The sequence below is a fragment of the Esox lucius genome, chromosome 2 (genome assembly GCF_011004845.1).
Source record: "Esox lucius isolate fEsoLuc1 chromosome 2, fEsoLuc1.pri, whole genome shotgun sequence".
NCBI lineage: Eukaryota > Metazoa > Chordata > Actinopteri > Esociformes > Esocidae > Esox > Esox lucius.
In genome coordinates, this window is record NC_047570.1 from 28,576,225 (window position 1) to 28,595,847 (window position 19,623).

The following is a 19,623-nucleotide window of genomic DNA, read 5'->3' on the forward strand; positions in this document are numbered from 1 at the left end:
CAATACTGACTCCCTCTCCTCCTCACTGCCCTCTCCTCCTCTCTGCCCTCTCATCCTCCTCCTCCCTCTCGTCTCCCTCTCTGCACTCTCCTCTTCCCACTCCTCTTCCTCTCTCTACACACTCCTCCTACGCTATCCTCTCTGTACAGAACCAACTCAGACTCGGCTCTGCATACAAGTGCCATGAATCCTAATCCCCAGGACCCCTTTGTAATGAACCATCAGATGGGGCGCGGCCCCCCCCAGCGCAACGGTGAGAATGAACACACACAACTGTGCACCTTTACACATCCTGCCTCTTTGCATTTGACGTGTTCAAACACACACACACCCTTTAGTCACACACTGCAGTGCAGTCACACACACACCAACACTTCCACGTGTTGACTACGCACGCGTGCAGACAACTCTGCATCTCCAGTGATTCAGTAGTCCAGCTCTCTAAAGTAGTGCACTTGTGTAGGTTAGAGGGTGTTGTTTGGGACCCCGACAGGGCCCTTGTCCAGAAGATAGAGGGAGCTTGGAGGTGTTGGAGCGGTACAGAACCTCAGTTGGCATTTAAAAACCTGTTCAGTTTAAAGGACAGTAGACGGGTAAGATGGGTTCTCAGACGTCACACAGAGCCAACTCTGTTGTCCTATTTTTATTTCCAAACCTTTTTTGTTTCCATGGCCTCCTTTGTACTGTTTGAAGGTATTTCTGATACAAGACTTACACACAGTGCTGATGTACATCATTAGTTGGAAGACTGTAACCTCAGAGAGTCTAGTCATTTTATAAAGACCTTTTTAAATCAGCAGTTTTCACTAAGTGTTTTTACAAAACACCCAGCCTGAAACCCCAAAGTCACAGGGATATAGGTTTCATTCCATACTGAATGTGTGTTTGTACTATAAGATTTTCTTTCTCTCTTCTCTCTCAATTAAATTAAAAAGAGCTTTATTGGCCTGACAAATGCATGTTTACATTGCCAAAGCATTATTGCAAAAAACAATCAATCAATCACACTCTGTTTCTCTCACTCTCCCCTCTCTTTTTGTCTCTTAAGACTGTTATTGCAAAAGACAGGAATGTATAATAAGTACATTACACATGACTATTACATTACACGCATGCTTATTAAAAGGATCAAGGTATGTTGAATGCTGTATTAAAGGGTATTTACAGTACACTGTTGTAATAATGGGAAAAAGAATGGAAAACTAAAGAATGATTATTGGTTATGTTCACTACTTAGTGCTCCCCTGATTGCTCTCTTCTCATGGCAACATCTTGCGACTCTTGCTTCTACAATTGCAGTATTTAGCCTTGCTGATTCTGGACTTCATTGATTTTTACTTTGTAATAATTTCAGATTATTTCTGGGTCTGTGTGATCTGAGGGAAATGCCTCCAATGTTGTCATAAATTTGTACAGTCGTCTAGGCCATCTCATGGCCCACTGAGTCCCTCTCCATAATGAACAGAACCCTATAACGAACAGAACCCCGTAATGAACTTCAAGAGTTAAGATATTTCTGTGAAAATCATTACAGTATCGTGGCAAAATATTAAAGAACAACGGCCAAAACAAATGTGATCTAAGCTTATTTGGGTGTGGTGTGGTTGTTGGTAATGATGGCCAAACGAGGCTTCATTAGTGTTATTTTTGCAGCAGGATATTATGCTGGGAGCCCTCAGATTTTCTTTATCACATTAAAAGCCATCATTGAAATGTATAAATCAATATATTTAACAATCTAGTCTGAAAAAGAACAGACAAGAATAACATTGGAACAGACATTAAACATAAAATGTACAGACTAGATTGTTAACTATATGACCGTATATAATTCAATGATGGCTTTTATTCTGAAAAAGAAAATCTGAGTTAGCGCTGCTAGCATAATGTCCTGCTACTAGAACAGTAATGAAGCCTTGAATGGCCATCACTAGCTGTTGCCGGACGTGACTCCAATGTTTTCTCATTGTCTTGGGCTGTAAGACCATGAACCATCTAGAAAAGGTAAACTTCAAACCCACGACAAACATACATCACATGAAATGTACATGGTTTGTACCACAATCGACTGAGGTTCACCAATGTTGTTTTCGCTGGGACCGTACATTCGGTTTTCACACAGATCATGGTTATTTGACAAAGTTTGATCAGATCATATTATCGCGGATAGAGCAATATACTGTAACCAGTCATGTTGCACTGAGTGAGGTAGTTGCATTCATAGAGGGACAGTCCAACTGTTACTTCAAGCGATGTATGAACTTAGACATTTTGCAGAGACCTTTTTTAAATACTGGGTAAAGATAGATCCCTCACCCCCTTAAATCTAACATGGGTGTATTTGATAATGCAGTAGGGTTCCCCTGCTGGTTCTGGGGGACTTTCAAAGTGCAAATCCGCCTATTATTAGGCATTTCAGAGTTCAGGGTTCAATCTGTGTTCGGTGCAAACACTGGATCTGTGTTGAAGGTTTTTGGTCTTCCAGCTAAACAATGATTCCAATGATCCAATGATTATGTATCTCATATGGACCTCTCTAAGACCGCAAATATATATTAGGTCTCCATGAAGAGAGGACAGCAGGAGAGCTACTGGTTCAGTGAATGGAATGAACAATATAGCCCTGATAATTTAATAAAATATGCAAGTAGATTTAATTCACTCTGTTAGTTGAATCTTCTCCTTTTACAAAGGTGTAGGCTCGAATTGCAAGGTTTTACTCAACAACAGAGGGCTGAATAGCATGAGACCTTGCTGTAAAACCACTTTCCATGGATGGGACGCTAGAGAATTGAAAACAAATGAAATTATATCTGTAAACTACCATCTGAACTGTTTATACTAATATTGACCAACCACAGACCAAAGCCGAAGTGATTTAATACAGAGAGACGATCTTATTGAACCAGCTAACATTCTTAGAGAATGGGTCACACATAACAGTGACGGTTGAGGGCGTGTGCTTCGAGAAATATTAAGTCAATAAAACCATTTGCTTACAGTAGAGATTCTGAACAGATAGAAGTTAATCCAGAGATCCTACGTCCATATATCTTCAGAGGCTTTGTTGAGGCTTTTTTAAATGTTAACAGGGTTAGCAATGGTGCACATATTGATACACATTTACCTGGGATACAGCAATCTGTTTTGAGGCTGACACTGGCCGTTGTTCTGCTGGAATGGCCAATACTGATCCTTTATTGTTTACATTATGTAGGGGTGGAGAGTAGCAGCATTGTGTAAAATAAGCCTCTTATTGTTGGATAATGCTGCTTTGAAAAACATAGTTGGAGATTAGGGAAGCTATAGCTGCAGAAATACCAAGTGCCCAAGGCACATCCTTTACACTAGATGAACCATAGAAAGGGCCATCCTTTACGCTAGATGTACCATGGAAAAGGCACATCCTTTACACTAGATGTACCATGGAAAAGGCACATCCTTTACACTAGATGTACCATGGAAAAGGCACATCCTTTACACTAGATGTACCATGGAAAAGGCACATCCTTTACACTAGATGTACCATGGAAAAGGCACATCTCAACCATCCAAATCAACAATCTCGAACATGGTCGTATTTACTTGTCGCACTTGACGAGGCCTTATATTTTATCAGGCAATTTATTGAGCAGTTCTATCTTGCAATCATGTGCAGGGTGAAGTGGGTATTATCTGGTTCAGTGTAAAAGCCAGCAGATAATCAAGAAGACTGAGTGAGGAGGATAAAGTCAGCTCAGTAGTGACTCGTCTTGAAGCCTGACTGGTAAATGTCAAGGAATGCCTTCTGAGATTGGACAGGAGAGTTGGTCACAGACAGCACGCTGAAATGTTTGGAAAGGAAAGACAGAATTGATACTGTTCCGCAGTTTTGACATCAGGAGGGTCAAGTGGTTTCTTGAGAAGGGGAGCGTCTTAGGCCATCCCGAAAATGTTGTAATAATATTTTATTGTATTTTTTTTAGTCAGTGTATATAGATATTACATTATTTTCTGCTTGCACTCTCTCATTAAAATGCCTGATTGGTGAGAGAAGCGTTGATCTGGCTGGGACCGTCCTGTGCTTGTACCGACCTCACTCTTTTTCCTTCCTTCTCCCTTTCTGCCCTCATTCGCCTTTTATTGCACATTGCTCCTCCTCTTTCTGTACCTTCTCTCCCATGTCTCTAATACTCCTCTCTTGCGCTCAGCCCCTGGCTCCCTCCTCTCCAGTATTTTCTTCCTTTACCCCAACCCATCTTTCCTTTCTCTCTTTTGTCTTTCTCTCTCCTCCCTCTGCCCAGTCGTCTATCCTCGGTGTGTCCGATATTTTCCTATTCTCCCTAATCTCTTCCAATTTCCTCTCCTCCTCTGAAGCCCGAACCCCACCCCCCCCATGCCTCCCTATTCCTCAGCTCTGAATGGATGTTTCCAGACACTCAGACAGTGGAGTGTGTTGTGTTGATGTACACCAGCAGGGGATATAATGTTGTTGTTGTGGTTATTAATGTGATCAGATCAGTGAGAGTCGTGAGAGGGTGTGGGGATGTGGACTTAGAAATGCTCCTATGGTCTTTTAATGGATACAAGTCCCTTTTGTTAGGCAACAAGTTTAACCAGGATATTGGCTAAAGATCCGGGCCAAGCCTGAGTTTCAACACTACTAACAAAGCAAGCATAGACTAAGTGTGGAAGGGGGACGGGTAGTTGGAGAGCGTGTACCATCAAAATGTTGTTGAGTACACCCACTGAAGAGTTTTCTTTTTTTGTCCATCTTTGGACCCATTGTTTTTCAAGATACATTCAAACCACATTTATTAATGCCAGTAACCCAATATAACAAAACACACAAAACTTCGAAACCATTTTCTGTATACTATTAAAAACAACCAAAATGAAATGTGGTAATGGAAAAAAAGTAGGTACTACCTCTTACCTTTTAAAAAGCAATGGCTAAAGTTAGAATCAGGTGCACCAAAACTGGTGAAAATCATTTTATATTACTCAAGTTGAGCCTTTAATTTGATGCGTTTCTGCGCATGAGCTTTGCAAGCTTGCATCACTTTGACATACATTACCTATGTTTGATCAGGAACTTCCGTTAAAGAAGCAGTTTTGCGAGTCTTCATTCAAAACCTTGTTTGCTTTGGCAGACATTGTTATGGAAATAAGTGTCCTCTGTGTGTCCATGCCATTATGGGTCTTTGTCAGCAACGGCACAATGCTTAACTGTTTAAAAGGGACTCATTGTGAGGCAGGAACCACTGATGGTAGCAAGGCACGCCATGTAGAACCAGCATATGGGTTGAAAAAAGAAAGTTGTTCGATTCATTGACATTTGCCGTGTTCCACACTGTTCTCCTACTAAACTTGAAAGGACAAAGGGTGGAACGAAGAGAGGGACATAATGAAATTAGCATGAGAGAATGAGGGGACCGTGGACTGAAAAGAGGAAGAAAGAATGCTGGAAAGTAAAGGGAACAAGGAGAGGACAGAAAGCGAAACTGGCGACAGGAAGTGTTAGGAGAGGGAGCAGTGAACAAGGGGGAGAAAGAGACGTAAACAAGGAGGACAGCAGTGTGAGAGGAGGGAGAGGAGGGAGGGAGAGGGAGGAAGGAGAGACTTTTCTCAGTGAGATCTGTGTGGTGAGGGGAAAAACAATGGTCCTCCTTTCATTCTAGCTGGGCCTGTGGACACAGCCTATTTTCTACCCGCTCTCTCCCACCTCCCCTCTCTCCCTCCCTTCTCTGTCCCACCCCCTCTCTCCCAACTTTCTCACTCCCCCCTCCCCTCTGTTTCTGTTCAACTCAATGGCTTTATTGGCTTGGGAAACATTTTCTTTTCATGTTGCCGAAGCAAGTGGAAAATTAAAATAAAAAGTAATAATAGAAATTAGATAAACAAATATATTTTAAGTGAGGATTACACACGTTTTTAAAATTATGAATCCTTTTTTTTTTTATATATTTTTTTACCCTATGCCGTTGGTGAGAACTGTGTTCAGGAGACTTCTGAGGGCTTGTTCTCTGTGGGCTTTGATGGAGTGCTGTGATTCTTATGTTAGGCTCCGCTGGAAGGTTTTATAAAGAGATAATATATACAAATAATGTCCCTCTGTCTTGCTCTCTGTCTGTGTGTGTGTGTGTGTGTGTTCTGCCTGCCGTCCATTCTTCATTCGGGGGCCGGAGTGCAGCCAGTGTGAATGAGGCCGAGGTGGACAGCTCTGGAGATGGTGAGTTGTCACTCGCGTCCCCGCGTCCCGTCCCCCGGTATCCTGACCACTTGATCTCTAACCATCTTGTTGATTTCTACCCAACATACCTGAATGGACAGACAAACCCCCCACCTCCCCCCACACACACACCATGCCTAGTGGATCTCTTAAATCCATATGCGCGCCATACACTATTTCTGATCAGGGTGAAATCCCCTGGATCCCAAAGAGCAGAACATGGGGACCATGTAAAAGTTAGTTGTATAATGTAGGCCCAAGCGTCAATCATAGTTTCCTTAAACCTGACATCCTATAATCTTTACTGATCTGCCATCTTTCTTTAGGTGTAAATGACTAGAAGTGTCTGAGCAGGTCATTCTAATCTTTCCATTTCTTTTTTCCCCCGTATCTTTCTTTCAGTTTTCTCCTTCCCAAACCTTCCTAATGAGGAGGGTCTAATTGGTGTCAGCAAGCCCCTGCCCAAGCAGCTGTGGGAGGCCAAGAAGGTGTGTGTTTCTGTCTGTGTGAGAGAAGTGTGTTTGTGTGTGTGTGTTCTCTTTGGGAAAGATTTTTGTTGTTAATGTTTCAGTTGTAGTAGACTACATAGTGTAAATGTATCTTCAGTCAGTCAATTTTTCTCAGTTAATTGACATTTTTGTTTCTCTAACATAGGTACAGTCCCTCTCACTGCGCCCCAAATCCTGTGAAGTGCCTGGAATAAAGTGAGTCTTATTTTCCATTTGTTTATCCAGGGCTATGTTTAGACAACATCCTGTTACGAATCGTTATTAGCCGAGATGTATGTGATTCCCATTGAAAGCTGATGGCTGACATGTAATCCATATTGTTTGTTGTTGTGCGTTTCTTCCAGCAGTGCATTACAGTTTTCACTGTGGAATAGGGCAGGTGGTCAGTGTTGATTAGATTAGGAAGACGGTACACACACAAAACATTGTCAGCTATGTTGGATTGTGTAATTATTCAGCCCCTTGAATGTTTCTGCTGTGTGATTGAAATGGCTTTAATCATGCTGTTTCGTAACTGATCTTCGCAAATGTTTCTGTCATGTCGAAGTGGAAATAACTTCCTACAAACATTTATTTTGACGAAAAATGTAAAACTAAAATATACAAGCCTAAATTAGTAAAGTTTTGCTGAGCATATAAGTTATATCAGACATTTGCATCTCTTCATGCATAACTGCGAAGGATAAAATGTTTTGTAGTGGCTACAATAATGACCTGAACAAGATACCTTTCTGCTTTGTATTTTTATGTTTCACTGTAACGTAATTAGGCAGTATGGGGTGTTAGTAAGTGTGGGGGCATCGAATTTAAATGCATTGAACTCTGAGACACTGACATAACAAAATGTAGGCCCTGTGTATCAAAGTAATACTATTCCCCTCCTCTTAAAGGGGTTGTATGCTTTCCATAGGCCCTGTATATCATAGTAATACTATTCCCCTCCTCTTTAAAGTATTTTCAAGTCTTGAATGAATGAAGTTCCTCCTTTAAAATGCTCCGTGATGTTCCTCTCCTCAGTATTTTCCCGTCTCCAGAGCAGAACCCCGGTCTCTCCCATTACCAGGGCTCCTTGAGCACCGGCGGCTCCCTGCCAGACCTCAGCAACCTGCACTTCCCCTCTCCGCTGCCCACCCCCTTGGACCCGGAGGACGGCCACCACGCAGGTGGGGGCTACAATAACCCCAACGTGCGCGGCAGCACCGGCAACCTGCCCGCCGCCATGATGCACCTGGGCATTGGGAGCAACCAAGGAGGGTGGACTGAAGGAGGTGCGTGTTCAGGTGGTGGGTGGGTGTGTTTCACCCCATTTGACCTTGTATACAAAAATGCTAAATGTATGCACATTTGTGCATGCATGACAGGAAAGGCATGCTAGCCCCAGGTCTCTGTGTGTGTAGTGGACGTGATATTAGCACACTTGACCAGCTGTCACTGTGTACCTGTCTCTGTGTAAATGCAACCGGGCCAGCACCAGCGCGTTCAGTGGCCAATGTCATCAGTGGTCCGCTTAAATAAAAAACTAAAGAAGACCAGGATAGAGCAGACTATTGCACACAAATTAAATTGTAGTGGTGGCAGTTATCTACCTGCTTTACTCGAATCAGATGATTGTTATTTGTTATTTATGATTCTGGACTTGATCATTTAGGTGTACTTATTGGCTTTAATAATGAAGCTGATTGATGTACCATGTGTGCTCAAGCTGACAAGGTGCGTGAGAAACATTGCGCCCTTGAGCAAGAAACTTAATCTATATTGCTCGTTAGTCGCTGTGGATGAGTGTGTTAAATGGCTGAGCATTTTAATGTTAATCAACTCTAGATTTTGATGGTAGCAGGTGCTTGGAGAAAATCACAGTTTAAGCACGTTCATTGTTTCTTTCAGTGTTGTATTTGTTTGCATAAGTGAATTCTCATACAAGTATTGGAAAACTAGCATTATTTCTAATAATCTTGTCCGTACCTAGCTGTCAGTCTGTTGTGTATAATTTAGACTGCTTCACCTTCAAATTGTCTGGTTGTCACAATGAAATAATGCTATTGACCAATGCTATGTGGCCAATGGAAAACAAAAGTACAATAGCCTAATTGACTGATACTGTTTGCACAGTATCTCTTGTCATTTACAGTTTGCTTGTCTTACATGCGTTTAATGTGAAGATGGCAATAGGGAGATGGCAATGGAAATAATCATTAAATGGACCTCTGAAAATGATAATGAAATAAGACCCCAATACTATTGATTATGGAATGTCATCCTGTAACGGACATGTAGAGAAACCAGGGTAGTGGAAAGTGTTGAACTTCATTTTTCTTCAACAGGCAGTGGATAAACGTGTGTTCCAAGCTCTGGAGTGATTGGGTGTGTGTGGGTTATTCAAACAAAATCGGGTCCAGCCCTGGGGCGTGTGTCTACTTTGTGTTAATTGATTAAACTAGGCTTGTGACCAAAGAAATGTTAGGGTTTTGGCTTTCTCCAAACAGCTATTCTCTGTCATCTATGCCAGCTCTTTTTCCCTCTGAACACAGTGGTCTTTATGTTATTGACTAATGTTCCTCTGCTTTTTTCATTCAGTAATCTTCATCTGCTCCAACTCATTCACTCTTCTATCTCTCTCTCTCTCACATGCTCTCTCCTCCATCTCTCAAAATTAATTGGTCCAGTGTGTGTATCTGGGTGGGGATTGGAAAACCTACAGCATACATCATAACTTCCACAAGACTTCCATCTGCCCAAACAGTCCTAATCTGTGCTACATTCATGAACCTTTTTAATTAGTTATGCTTGGTGTTATTCAGTCAACAGTCTGTGTTTCTTTGCATTCCCACAAATAGAACTCTTCAGATGTAAATTCCATCTGTAGAGGAGGTACTAATGTGTGATTCTCCTTCCAGGCCTTTCATCCTCTCTGAGCAACCCTTCCATCCAGGGTTCCCTACAGAACTCCCAGCTCCACTCGTCCCTCAGCAATCCCGCCATCCACTCGTCCCTCCGCCTGACGTCCCTCTCCAACCCGCCTCAGGGCGCCATGAGCAGCTCGCCACGCCGCAGGCCTGCTCCCATCAGCCCTCTAACCCTGTCGCCTGGTGCCGAGCAGCGGCGAGGACTGGCCAAGCAGCTGTCGCCCACCATGTCTCCGTCACTGTCCCCAATCACGCAGGTACTCACGCGCACACTCGTACTGACCCTGGAATTTCCATTTTGTTTTCTTGAATCTGACACGGGCCCCCTCCCTCCCTAATTCTCTGTCTTTTTGCAGGGGGTTGCTTTGGACACCAGCAGCCTGCCAATGGAGCCTCCCCCACCCTACCCACTCTACCAACAGCAACACCAGCCGTCCCAGCATTCAATGGGGCAACAACGCCAGCAGCAGCAGCAGCAGCAACAACAACAACATCATCATCAACAACAAAAGCATCAACAGCTTCAGCAGCAGCCTTTGTCCCCACTGCAGAACATTTCTCTGGACTTCAACTCGGGTGTAAGTGTTTGTCTGTGATTGTGTCTGTGATTGTGTCTGTGATTGTGTCTGGGGAGATGTTTTCTTCAGCAAAATGCGTATCAAAACATTCTTGGGACGTGGTTTTTTGAAAGATCGTGAAGCTCATTTATTTTAGGGACTCACTCATGTCAGACCGTATCTCTATGGCCCAGTGTAATGTCTTCCTCTGCGGGCCTCTGAACACATCTATGTGTCATTTAAATCCCTGTTAGTCTGTTGATTTGCCTGCTCTTAAATGTAACTAACCTGGGAAGAAACTGGTCCACTTACAGTGTCCACTCTTCACCTTGCACCTCCTCCCTCTGTTCCTCTCTCTTCAAAATGTCTCATCTCTTTGTCTGTGTGTTCTGTCCCCTGGCTCTGTCCCCTGGCTCTGTCCCCTTCCTCTGTCCCCTTCCTCTGTCCCCTTCCTCTGTCCCTTTCCTCTGTCCCCTGTCCCCTTCCCCTGTCCCCTTGCTCTGTCCCCTTGCTCTGTCCCCTTGCCCTGTCCCCTTGCCCTGTCCCCTTGCCCTGTCCCCTTGCTCTGTCCCCTTGCCCTGTCCCCTTGCCCTGTCCCCTTCCTCTTCTCCCCCCAGCATAACAACATAGCAGCATTGTTCACTGACCCGTTTATGGAGCCCCAGTTCTCCAGTGGCCCGGCCAAGGCTCAGTCCTACCAGGTAAACCACCGGGGAGAAGGCTCTAGGGAAGGATCCTCAGGAAATCACATTCCTTCATTTACAGTCAGTATCTAAACTTTATAACATTTAAATGTTTACCCTTTTGCCTTTCAAAATTGCACTCAAATTCTGGAGTGCTACTAAATATAAAGTGTTTTGGTTGGTGATTTTTTTAATACTTTGTTGTGGTGCAACAGCTTTCCAAAGCCACGGTTCGGTGCGTATTGCTTTTTTGAGTTTATGGTTGGGATTGTTTTTACGGTGGGGAAATGACATCCATTCACGGGATGTGACAGAATTGTTCTGTTGACTCTCCAGTTTCTACTCTGATGCTACATTTGGAACTGTGTGGGAGGTGCACAATTTACCAGTTGTTTTGTTATAAATACCAGCTGGATGCATTAATGTCCTTTGAACTTGTTTAGAAAAGCTACAATAATGGAAATAGGAAGCTTGTTTACCAATGAATTGAATGAGTTGAATTACACCCATCAAGATTTGAGTCAAGTTGTTTTAACATACAGTATCTCACAAAAGTGAGTACACCCCTCAAATCTTTTCAAATATTTGATTATATCTTTTCATGTGACAACACTGAAGAAATGACACTTTGCTACAATGCAAAGTAGTGAGTGTACAGCTATATATAACATATAATATATAACAGCTGTATAACAGTGTTAATTTGCTGTCCCCTCAAAATAACTCAACACACGGTCATTAATGTCTAAACCGCTGGCAACAAAAGTGAGTACACCTCTAAGGGATAATGTCCAAATTGGGCCCAATTAGCCATTTTCCCTCCCCGGTGTCATGTGACTCGTTAGTGTTACAAGGTCTCAGGTGTGAATGGGGAGAAGGTGTGCTAAATTTGGTGTCATCGCTCTCACACTCCTTCATACTAGTCACTGGAAGTTCAACAAGGCAAAGTTCTCTCTGAAGATCTGAAAAAAAGAATTGTACAGCTTGTATAACAGCATTGCTGCATATGTTGAAGGGGTGGGGGGTCAGCCTGTCAGTGCTCAGACCATACACCGTACAATGCATCAAATTGGTCTGCGTGGCTGTCGTCCCAGAAGGAAGCCTCTCCTAAAGATGATGCACAAGAAAGCCCACAAACAGTTTGCTGAAGACAAGCAGACTAAGGACATGGATTACTGGAACCATGTCCTGTGGTGTCTTTCCTACAGTCAAGCATGGTGGTGGGAGTGTCATGGTCTGGGGCTGCATGAGTGCTGCCGGCACTGGGGAGCTACAGTTCACTGAGGGAACCATGAATGCCAACTTACTGTGACATACTGAAGCAGAGCATGATCTCCTCCCTTCGGAGACTGGGCCGCAGGGCAACATGATAACGACCCCAAACACACCTCAAAGACAACCATTGCCTTGCTAAAGAAGCTGAGGGTAAAGGTGATGGACTGGCTAAGCATGTCTCCAGACCTAAACTCTATTGATCATCTTTGGAGCATCCTCAAACGGAAGGTGGAAGAGCGCAAGGTCTCTAACATCCACCAGCTCCGTGATGGAGGAGTGGAAGAGGAATCCAGTGGCATCCTGTGAAGCTGTGGTGAATGCATGCCTAAGAGGGTTATGGCAATGCTGGAAAATAATGGTGGCCACACAAAATATTGACACTTTGGGCCCAATTTGGACATTTTCACTTTTATTGGCAGCGGTTTAGACATTAATGGCTGTGTGTTATGTTATTTTGAGGGGACTGCAAATTTACAGTTTTATACAAGCTGTACACCCACTACTTGACATTGTAGCAAAGTGTCATTTCTTCAGTGCTGTCACATGAAAAGATATAATCAAATATTTACCAGAATGTGAGGGGTGTACTCACTTTGGTGAGATACTGTAATTTTTACTTGACATATAGCCCTAGCCAACTGCTTATTGGCTATTGGCCTGGTATTTATGGTTTCAATGTTTATTCCTGGATTTGGGTTTTACAGTGCGGACTGAACGGAAGTCTCCATACTGATAGTACTATGTGTATTGTTCCATCTCCATTTGTAGGCCATTTGGAATTGTTGAGTTTGACATTTGCCCTCTACAACCACCTTCTCCCTGAGTTCCTTCTGTCCCCTGCCTCTTCCCTCCTCAGTTGGACCAGTTCAGCATGATCGAGAATGCCATGAACCAAATGGCAGGAGGTTCATGTTTCGACCCATCCTCTCCCTCTTCGTCACTCTACTGCTCACATGCCACCCTCATGGGCCTGGGTGGGAGCCATGGCAACCTGCAGGACCACCTACCGCAGATGAGACCCAACTTCTACTCCAACTGCAGCGGAGGAGTGCCCAATATTATACTCACTGGTGGGTGGGTCAGTGGGTGGAGGGGTTGGTCGGGTGGAGGGGTTGGTCGGGTGGTGGGGTGGGTCTGGTGGGTGGGTGGGTCTGGTGGGTAGGTGGGTTGGTCGGGTGGAGTGGTGGGTCGGGTACAGGAGTGGGTGGGGGATTCTGTGCGTTGGAGGGCCAACATCATCATCATCATCTACATTAAGTAGTAAAATCCCTTTTTAATGACTAGAAATCAAACTGGACTGTATCTGTGTTTCAATGTTAGTGTCGCAGTTTGGCCATACAGCTCTTTCTGTCAGAACAGCAGTCAGCACCATAAATAGGACGGTATTGTGATCCAAGTCAAATTGTTCACTATTTTAGCGCACTGCTTTTGACTTGGACCCAGGAGTGTGGTCTGTTAATGGGATCACAAGACTGGGTACCCAATGGTAACCAAGGAGGGTAGTGTTTTCTGGACGGCTCTGCGTCAGACGTGCTGCAAAATGTCATTTCTGTAATCAGATTCTCCTGTGAATGTGCCAGAGGTCAGAGAACATCTGACCAGGGAGCCCATATGACCGGTTAGATACAGAACTCAGGGTTGGTGAGTGGATGTGTCTTGAATCACACTGAATATTTTTCTCCTCCTGTATCCCTCTGTTCCTAGATGACTCCAACCCCAATCTGTCCAAGGACATCAGTAGCGTCATGACGACCGGCAACATGGCGGAATGTTTCGACTCAGAAGGTGGCTTCCCGCTGGAGGACGAGCTGCGCATCGAGCCCCTGAGCCTGGACGGTCTGAACATGCTCAGTGACCCCGACATGGTCCTCTCCGACCCCTCGGTGGAGGACAGTTTCCGCAGCGACAGACTGTAAATGGGTACAAACACACACGTACACGTAATGGGTTGAACCTCGTAAAATACACATGTACACACCAAGGTTTCTGTCAGGACAGTCTGTCCCGGGACCATGTGACTGGGAACGTGCCGGGCATCCTTCACCATGGGGGATGTGACCCATGGGATGCACAAGACTGCCATGGTTTTGTGTACGGCATAGCAGCAAGTGCCTACTTTTTATTAAACTACAAATGTGGATACTTTTTGTATTCAACAGTTTGAGCTGTCAATCTGATTGTTATTTTTTATTTTTTTCTTTAGGGCATCGACATGAACAAGCTAGCCAAAACACTCACGACAGTAATTCCAGTACAAAGAAAAGACAACCTACCTCTCATAGATTTATCTACCATCTGCGGGTATAAATTGCATTCACGGAGATGATCCTTGTGGTATTTACATTGGATGAATTACCAAGTTTGTCTTTGCCTCCAGTCCGACTAGCTCAATGAGGCATAGGTCATTCCATTGTTCTAGTGAAATCTCCACCCATCCTGGGCTCTGGTACCCATCGGTCCATGCAAATCCGACCCATTGAAACGCACCTGAACACCACTCCCCAGATCATTTGGCCTGTGGACATTTTTAATTTGCCAAAACCCCAGCACATCCTAGATAACTGAAACCTTGGTGTAAACATCCCTCTTTACGCAAACAATTGACTACACACTCGGAGCGTGCATGTCCTGGAGCATGCTTATGCTGTGTTTTAAGTTATTTCCACACACACACACACACCCCTCCCCAAGTCAGAGGAATGGACTTGTGAACATTGCTCGCCACCCAGACCCATGCAAACCATCATTAGTTGCTGATTGACTGACTGGCCACTGAGATGTACTATATGAACATATTACCCATATTAAATCGGCACAGGGCATTACTGCCAGGTCACCGTTGCCTCCTGTTGATGCTGCACGGTTCGGGATTCTCACCAGAACAACTGAGGCGACTGATCGGTTCAGTGATTGGCTCATTTCAGCACACCCGGTATACCTGTTTGGACTCAATGCCCACGTAATGGCGCCAGGCTCCAGGACCTTAGAACGGCTTAACCAAATCAGTGTGCCCACACAGCCATCGTTCTGCCACAGCAAAGCGTCTGTCTGTGGATCCCTGGCTGCTGTAGACGACCAGAACAGCAGGTGGGTGCAGATGTTCTGGACCAAAGCTGGTGAAGCTCGGAGCAAGAGAATGCAAAAAAAACTACTAAAAAACACCTATTTTGGAACAAGAATTTCGCCCTGTAACCTTTTGTAGGCTGTGTTGTAGAACAGGACAGATACTGGAGACAATGTTCTGAAACAGCACGTGAATGCTGTATCCTGGAACATGTTTTTAATGTGTTTGAACAGGACCCATTCTCCGGTAGAAGCATTTCTTGTTCTAGAACATTTTTTTGTGGACCCCGGGAGGATTTGTCAGTCCCCAGGACACCTCTCCACTCAAGCTGGTTTCAACCAATACTGAAGACATCGCAACGCCATCGCCAGATCCCATTGGTTACACCCCTTCACGGTAACCAGCCCAACGCCTGGCCTGCGCAGCACTGGGGCCGTTTACACAACAATGTCCATTCCTCCCAGAAACGCGCATCTCTAAGAAATCTCTGGGCCTGTATTAGTAGTGGAATGGTATCATCCTATTACTATGCTTGTAGCTTGTTAGCACTGTGCTAATATTATTTTAGTGCTTTGACACAAGTTCTGGGCTTGGACGGTTTTCTTAGTGTGATAATCAGGTGAAGGCCAGTCCTGTCGTAGCCCAGCCCAATGACACTCCTCTGCCGGGAGGGACTACAACTTACAATCAATGTAGTAATTAAGACGAGGGATTGATCTCATTCTGTACTGAGTGTTATTTTTTAAATGTTTTTGCTATACAGTCTTGGTATGTTTTTTTGTAAAAACAAATTGCCACAAAGTTATAATATGCCTCGTTTTAATTACGGTCTGACTAGAATGTATTTTTTAATCAAGAGACAAAAAGGGCAAACTGTTTACAAAGAGAAGATTTTAAGAAAAATGTACTAATGAGTAACTTTGAATTTCTGACATTTTGGTCAATTGTAAAACAGACATAAGAGGATGTGTGTGTGTATATATAGTCTGTATTTTGGGTCCCAGTTTGAGTGGGTTTATCCCCCTCCCCCTTCTTTTAGACTTAAATGGACTGAACCCTCTGGTTGTTCTGTTTATCTAGGAATGGAAATGCAGAACTTGGACATCATATATGGGGTTTTTGAGAGGGTTGATACAACCTAAACCATGAAAATGGCAATTTATTTGTAACTTCTTTATCTACTACTATATATCTATAGCCATTATATTAACAAAATAAACTATATTTTACTTTTTGTACCGACTTGTGATGCAGCTCATGATGAAGTAGTTGTGAGTTTTGAACCTTGGGACACCTATAGGGAGGCTTCTGTCGGTGGTTTACTGTGTATGTTTTACTTCCTGGAAAATCTGTGTTCTGATTGGCTTATTGATATAGGAGCCAGACCCTTGCATCCCTATTGAAACAGCCATCAGATGGTAGAAAGGTCAAAATGCAGTAACACTGTGGACGCTGAACACTTTTAACATTGCCTTGTGTGATATTTTTGCACTGAGCTTTTGATTGAGATGAAATGTATGGGAATGTGATTTTTACTGCTATATATTTTGCTGGTAGGAATCTATTTTTATGTAACAAAAGACCCAAAGATAACTTTTTAAAAAAAGTCCTCACTGAATCCATTGTGTTGAAATGCTGAAACAACTTCAGGTGATAGACTATTATATTTTTTTATTTGCACAGAAAAATATGTATAATTCTTCGCAGCGTTTCAAAGGAGATTCAACATGACAAATCATATTAGTTTTTTTCTATAATGCTAAATGACAGAACTAGCATTAGACCTATGTAGTTTTATTGGTCACGTTTGTATTCATAATCACCTGAACCTGGATGAAAATGATCAGCAAATGATCAGCGCCCATATCCTAAAGGCTATGGTGTAGGTATAAGTACAGGATAAGTTTAGCCATTTAGATTATAATAAATAAAACGATCCATTGCTCTTAGCTAAGTCTTACTGTCAGGGCCATTTAACAGCAGATGTTCATACCTTCTTAGTGGATATTGTCATTATCCTAAGTGTTTTCAGTGAGAAATTATCTGTTTACACGTTGCTAATACTGACACTGATTTGTTCGTATCAGATTTTAGGTTTTAGGAGGCGGTCGCTCTTTAAGAGAAATTCAAGACTGCATTCAAGATGGTTTAAGTTGGCATTTGGGAGAGCTTTATTTTAAGAATTCTTGACCAGAGGCATTTCTGTGAATTTTCTGCCACCAACTCGTTTGTGGTTAATGTCACGCTGGCTATGCACGTTTTGTTTTGTCATGCTGTCACCTGAGACATCATATCAATATAACCTGTTGAATGTAAACATTCATATTATGCAAATGTGATTTGGTAACCCAGATTTTTTATACAAAATAAGTTTTGATTCGCTTCTTACAAAAATGTTGTGCCTGCTTTGTAATACGACAAGGCAAGAGCAATGCTACTTGTGTTGAATGTCCACAGCTAATACAAAGGGATGGAGGAGCTAAAAGGCCAGAGCTTGTTTACTGAAAGGTATGAGGATGGATTGGTTGTGTTTGTGACCATAAGGGTATTTACCAAACAGGTACAACTATTGGCAATTACAGACACTCGCCCAAACCCCCTTTCTGTAAAATAGCTGGCCGTGCTTGCATGTGTGTGGATGTATGGATGAAGAGTTCTGTGCTTCTGTTGCTTATGTATTACTGCCATGTGATATATCCGCCCTCTCATTAGAAAATGTTTTTAAGAACTCATTTGGGATTTGGTTTTCCCAAATGTATTTTTTTAAACTGACAGTTTTCCGTGAATTTTTCCATTAAAGGAACTTTGTATATGGCTAACACGCTGATCCTGAGATTAATGGTGGGATGGGACTGTATCTATTAGGTTTGGAACCAAACAGGCTGATACAGGGAGAGCCTAGCTGGACTTTCTGAAACATTTTGTAATGTTTGTTGTCCTATGAAACATGACTCAGTATGATTATCTAGCTGTGGTCAAACCCAGAAGTGCTACTATAATATGGACAGGCTTTTCTTCTATTTGCAAGAACCTGTTTTTTCAAGTCAATTCATTGGAGAACTCGGTCTTTTGGAGTGGGTAGTTGTTTTTGCACAGCTCTTTTTTTGTTTGAGGTGTTGAATCACTGCAAAATAATGTCTAGATTTTGTGTTAGAAATGTATGCAAATATATCCAGAAGCGCATTTTTTAACATAACTTAACTATGCAGGCTTGCCATTTTGTATAATAAATTGTTATAAATTAGGTGTTAGTGATTAGCTGGAGTAAAACCCTGCACACCAGAGGACAAACCAACAGTAGACTAGCCTAGGGTTGAGCAGGTGACCACCCCTGTGGTGTCCGGAGCCTGGCCTTTGACCCCAGTTCCTTCAGCTTCCCCTGAAGTATTTCATCCACTCTACTGCCTTACTGATTTGAAATGTGATGTCTGGTGTCCCCCTTTGATATTTCTGTACTTATACTGTGACTTCCATGATCTCCCTGCTCCTGCCACTGTTTTCTTCTATTTCACCATTTGGCTTGTTTTATTTTTTGTTTGTTATTACAGTTTTATTACTGATGATAGAGCTGATATTGTTGATGTTGTCATTTATCATTATTCATTTTTGTTGAAGGATTTCAGAAAATGTCTCTCCTTTTTTTGTTTGGTGTCTTATTTTTTTAGTTACCTTTTAAAGAATATGTACAGTTCTATTATTTAAACAATGACTTGTGCACTAGTGTTCCTATTTTTTTGTAATATGTCATTCTAAAAAAAAATTTTTTTCTTTTTTAGATATAACATGCTACACCACAAGGCTTTTTGGTTTGTGACGTATGTCATAGTGCTTTACCTTGGCTTTAATATCAACAATAAAACCCTATACTGTGTCTACAGTAATGGTACAGTGGTTTAATTTGGTTCCTGGTATACTGTAAATGAACTGCGTGCTATCTAGTTTTCTTTTATTTGCAATTAAATGTGAAAAACAAGTAACAGACTTGGTCAAGTGAGATGCCGATCAACTGTTGTAGAAAGTAAAAAAAGTGCAGGTGAGGTTGGAAAACCATGTGGGCTAATATTATATTGTGTGTGTGTGTGTGTATATGTATATATATAATGTATATGTGTGTAGAAAACCGTTTATACTGGATGCAAACTAATTTACAGTGGATCATGATACAATACGGTTTAATTTAAGTAAAAATGACAAGGATGTCGACTTGTCTCAACTGCGGACTTTGTTGGTAGTGTATCAAAACTTCTGAAAGACTTTGCTTTGAAAGTATGAAGCAAATGTAACTTTTAGGGGTAATTTTTTTTTTACCTGAGATCAAGAGATCAAAGAAGAAGCATTTTTTTTTTTTAGTTAAATGGATAAGCCAATGCATTTCTTACTTTGGTCACTAGGTGGAGACAGTGTCTTATAATTTTCAAAGG

At 42.6% G+C, this 19,623-nt stretch overlaps 1 protein-coding gene across 7 annotated transcripts in view; it reads left to right on the forward strand.

Moving 5' to 3' along the window:
* crtc3 (CREB regulated transcription coactivator 3) overlaps positions 1–19,083 on the forward strand; it is a 58,394-nt gene extending 39,311 nt beyond the window's left edge. For 4 of the 7 annotated variants that reach the window (XM_010877607.4, XM_010877625.4, XM_020054514.3 and 1 more), the window contains 11 exons: positions 150–253; positions 6,173–6,211; positions 6,614–6,699; positions 6,866–6,915; positions 7,738–7,988; positions 9,615–9,880; positions 9,980–10,201; positions 10,798–10,944; positions 12,995–13,208; positions 13,843–14,050; positions 14,342–19,083. In XM_010877607.4, the coding sequence (XP_010875909.2) occupies positions 150–253; positions 6,173–6,211; positions 6,614–6,699; positions 6,866–6,915; positions 7,738–7,988; positions 9,615–9,880; positions 9,980–10,201; positions 10,798–10,944; positions 12,995–13,208; positions 13,843–14,050; positions 14,342–14,354 (1,600 nt within the window). In that variant the 3' untranslated portion in view covers positions 14,355–19,083. Of the gene's footprint in view, positions 1–149; positions 254–6,172; positions 6,212–6,613; positions 6,700–6,865; positions 6,916–7,737; positions 7,989–9,614; positions 9,881–9,979; positions 10,202–10,797; positions 10,945–12,994; positions 13,209–13,842; positions 14,059–14,341 lie in introns of all 7 variants that reach the window. The other 3 variants (XM_010877617.4, XM_010877649.5, XM_010877633.4) reach the window with 2 other exon arrangements.
* The last annotated feature ends 540 nt before the right edge of the window (positions 19,084–19,623 follow it).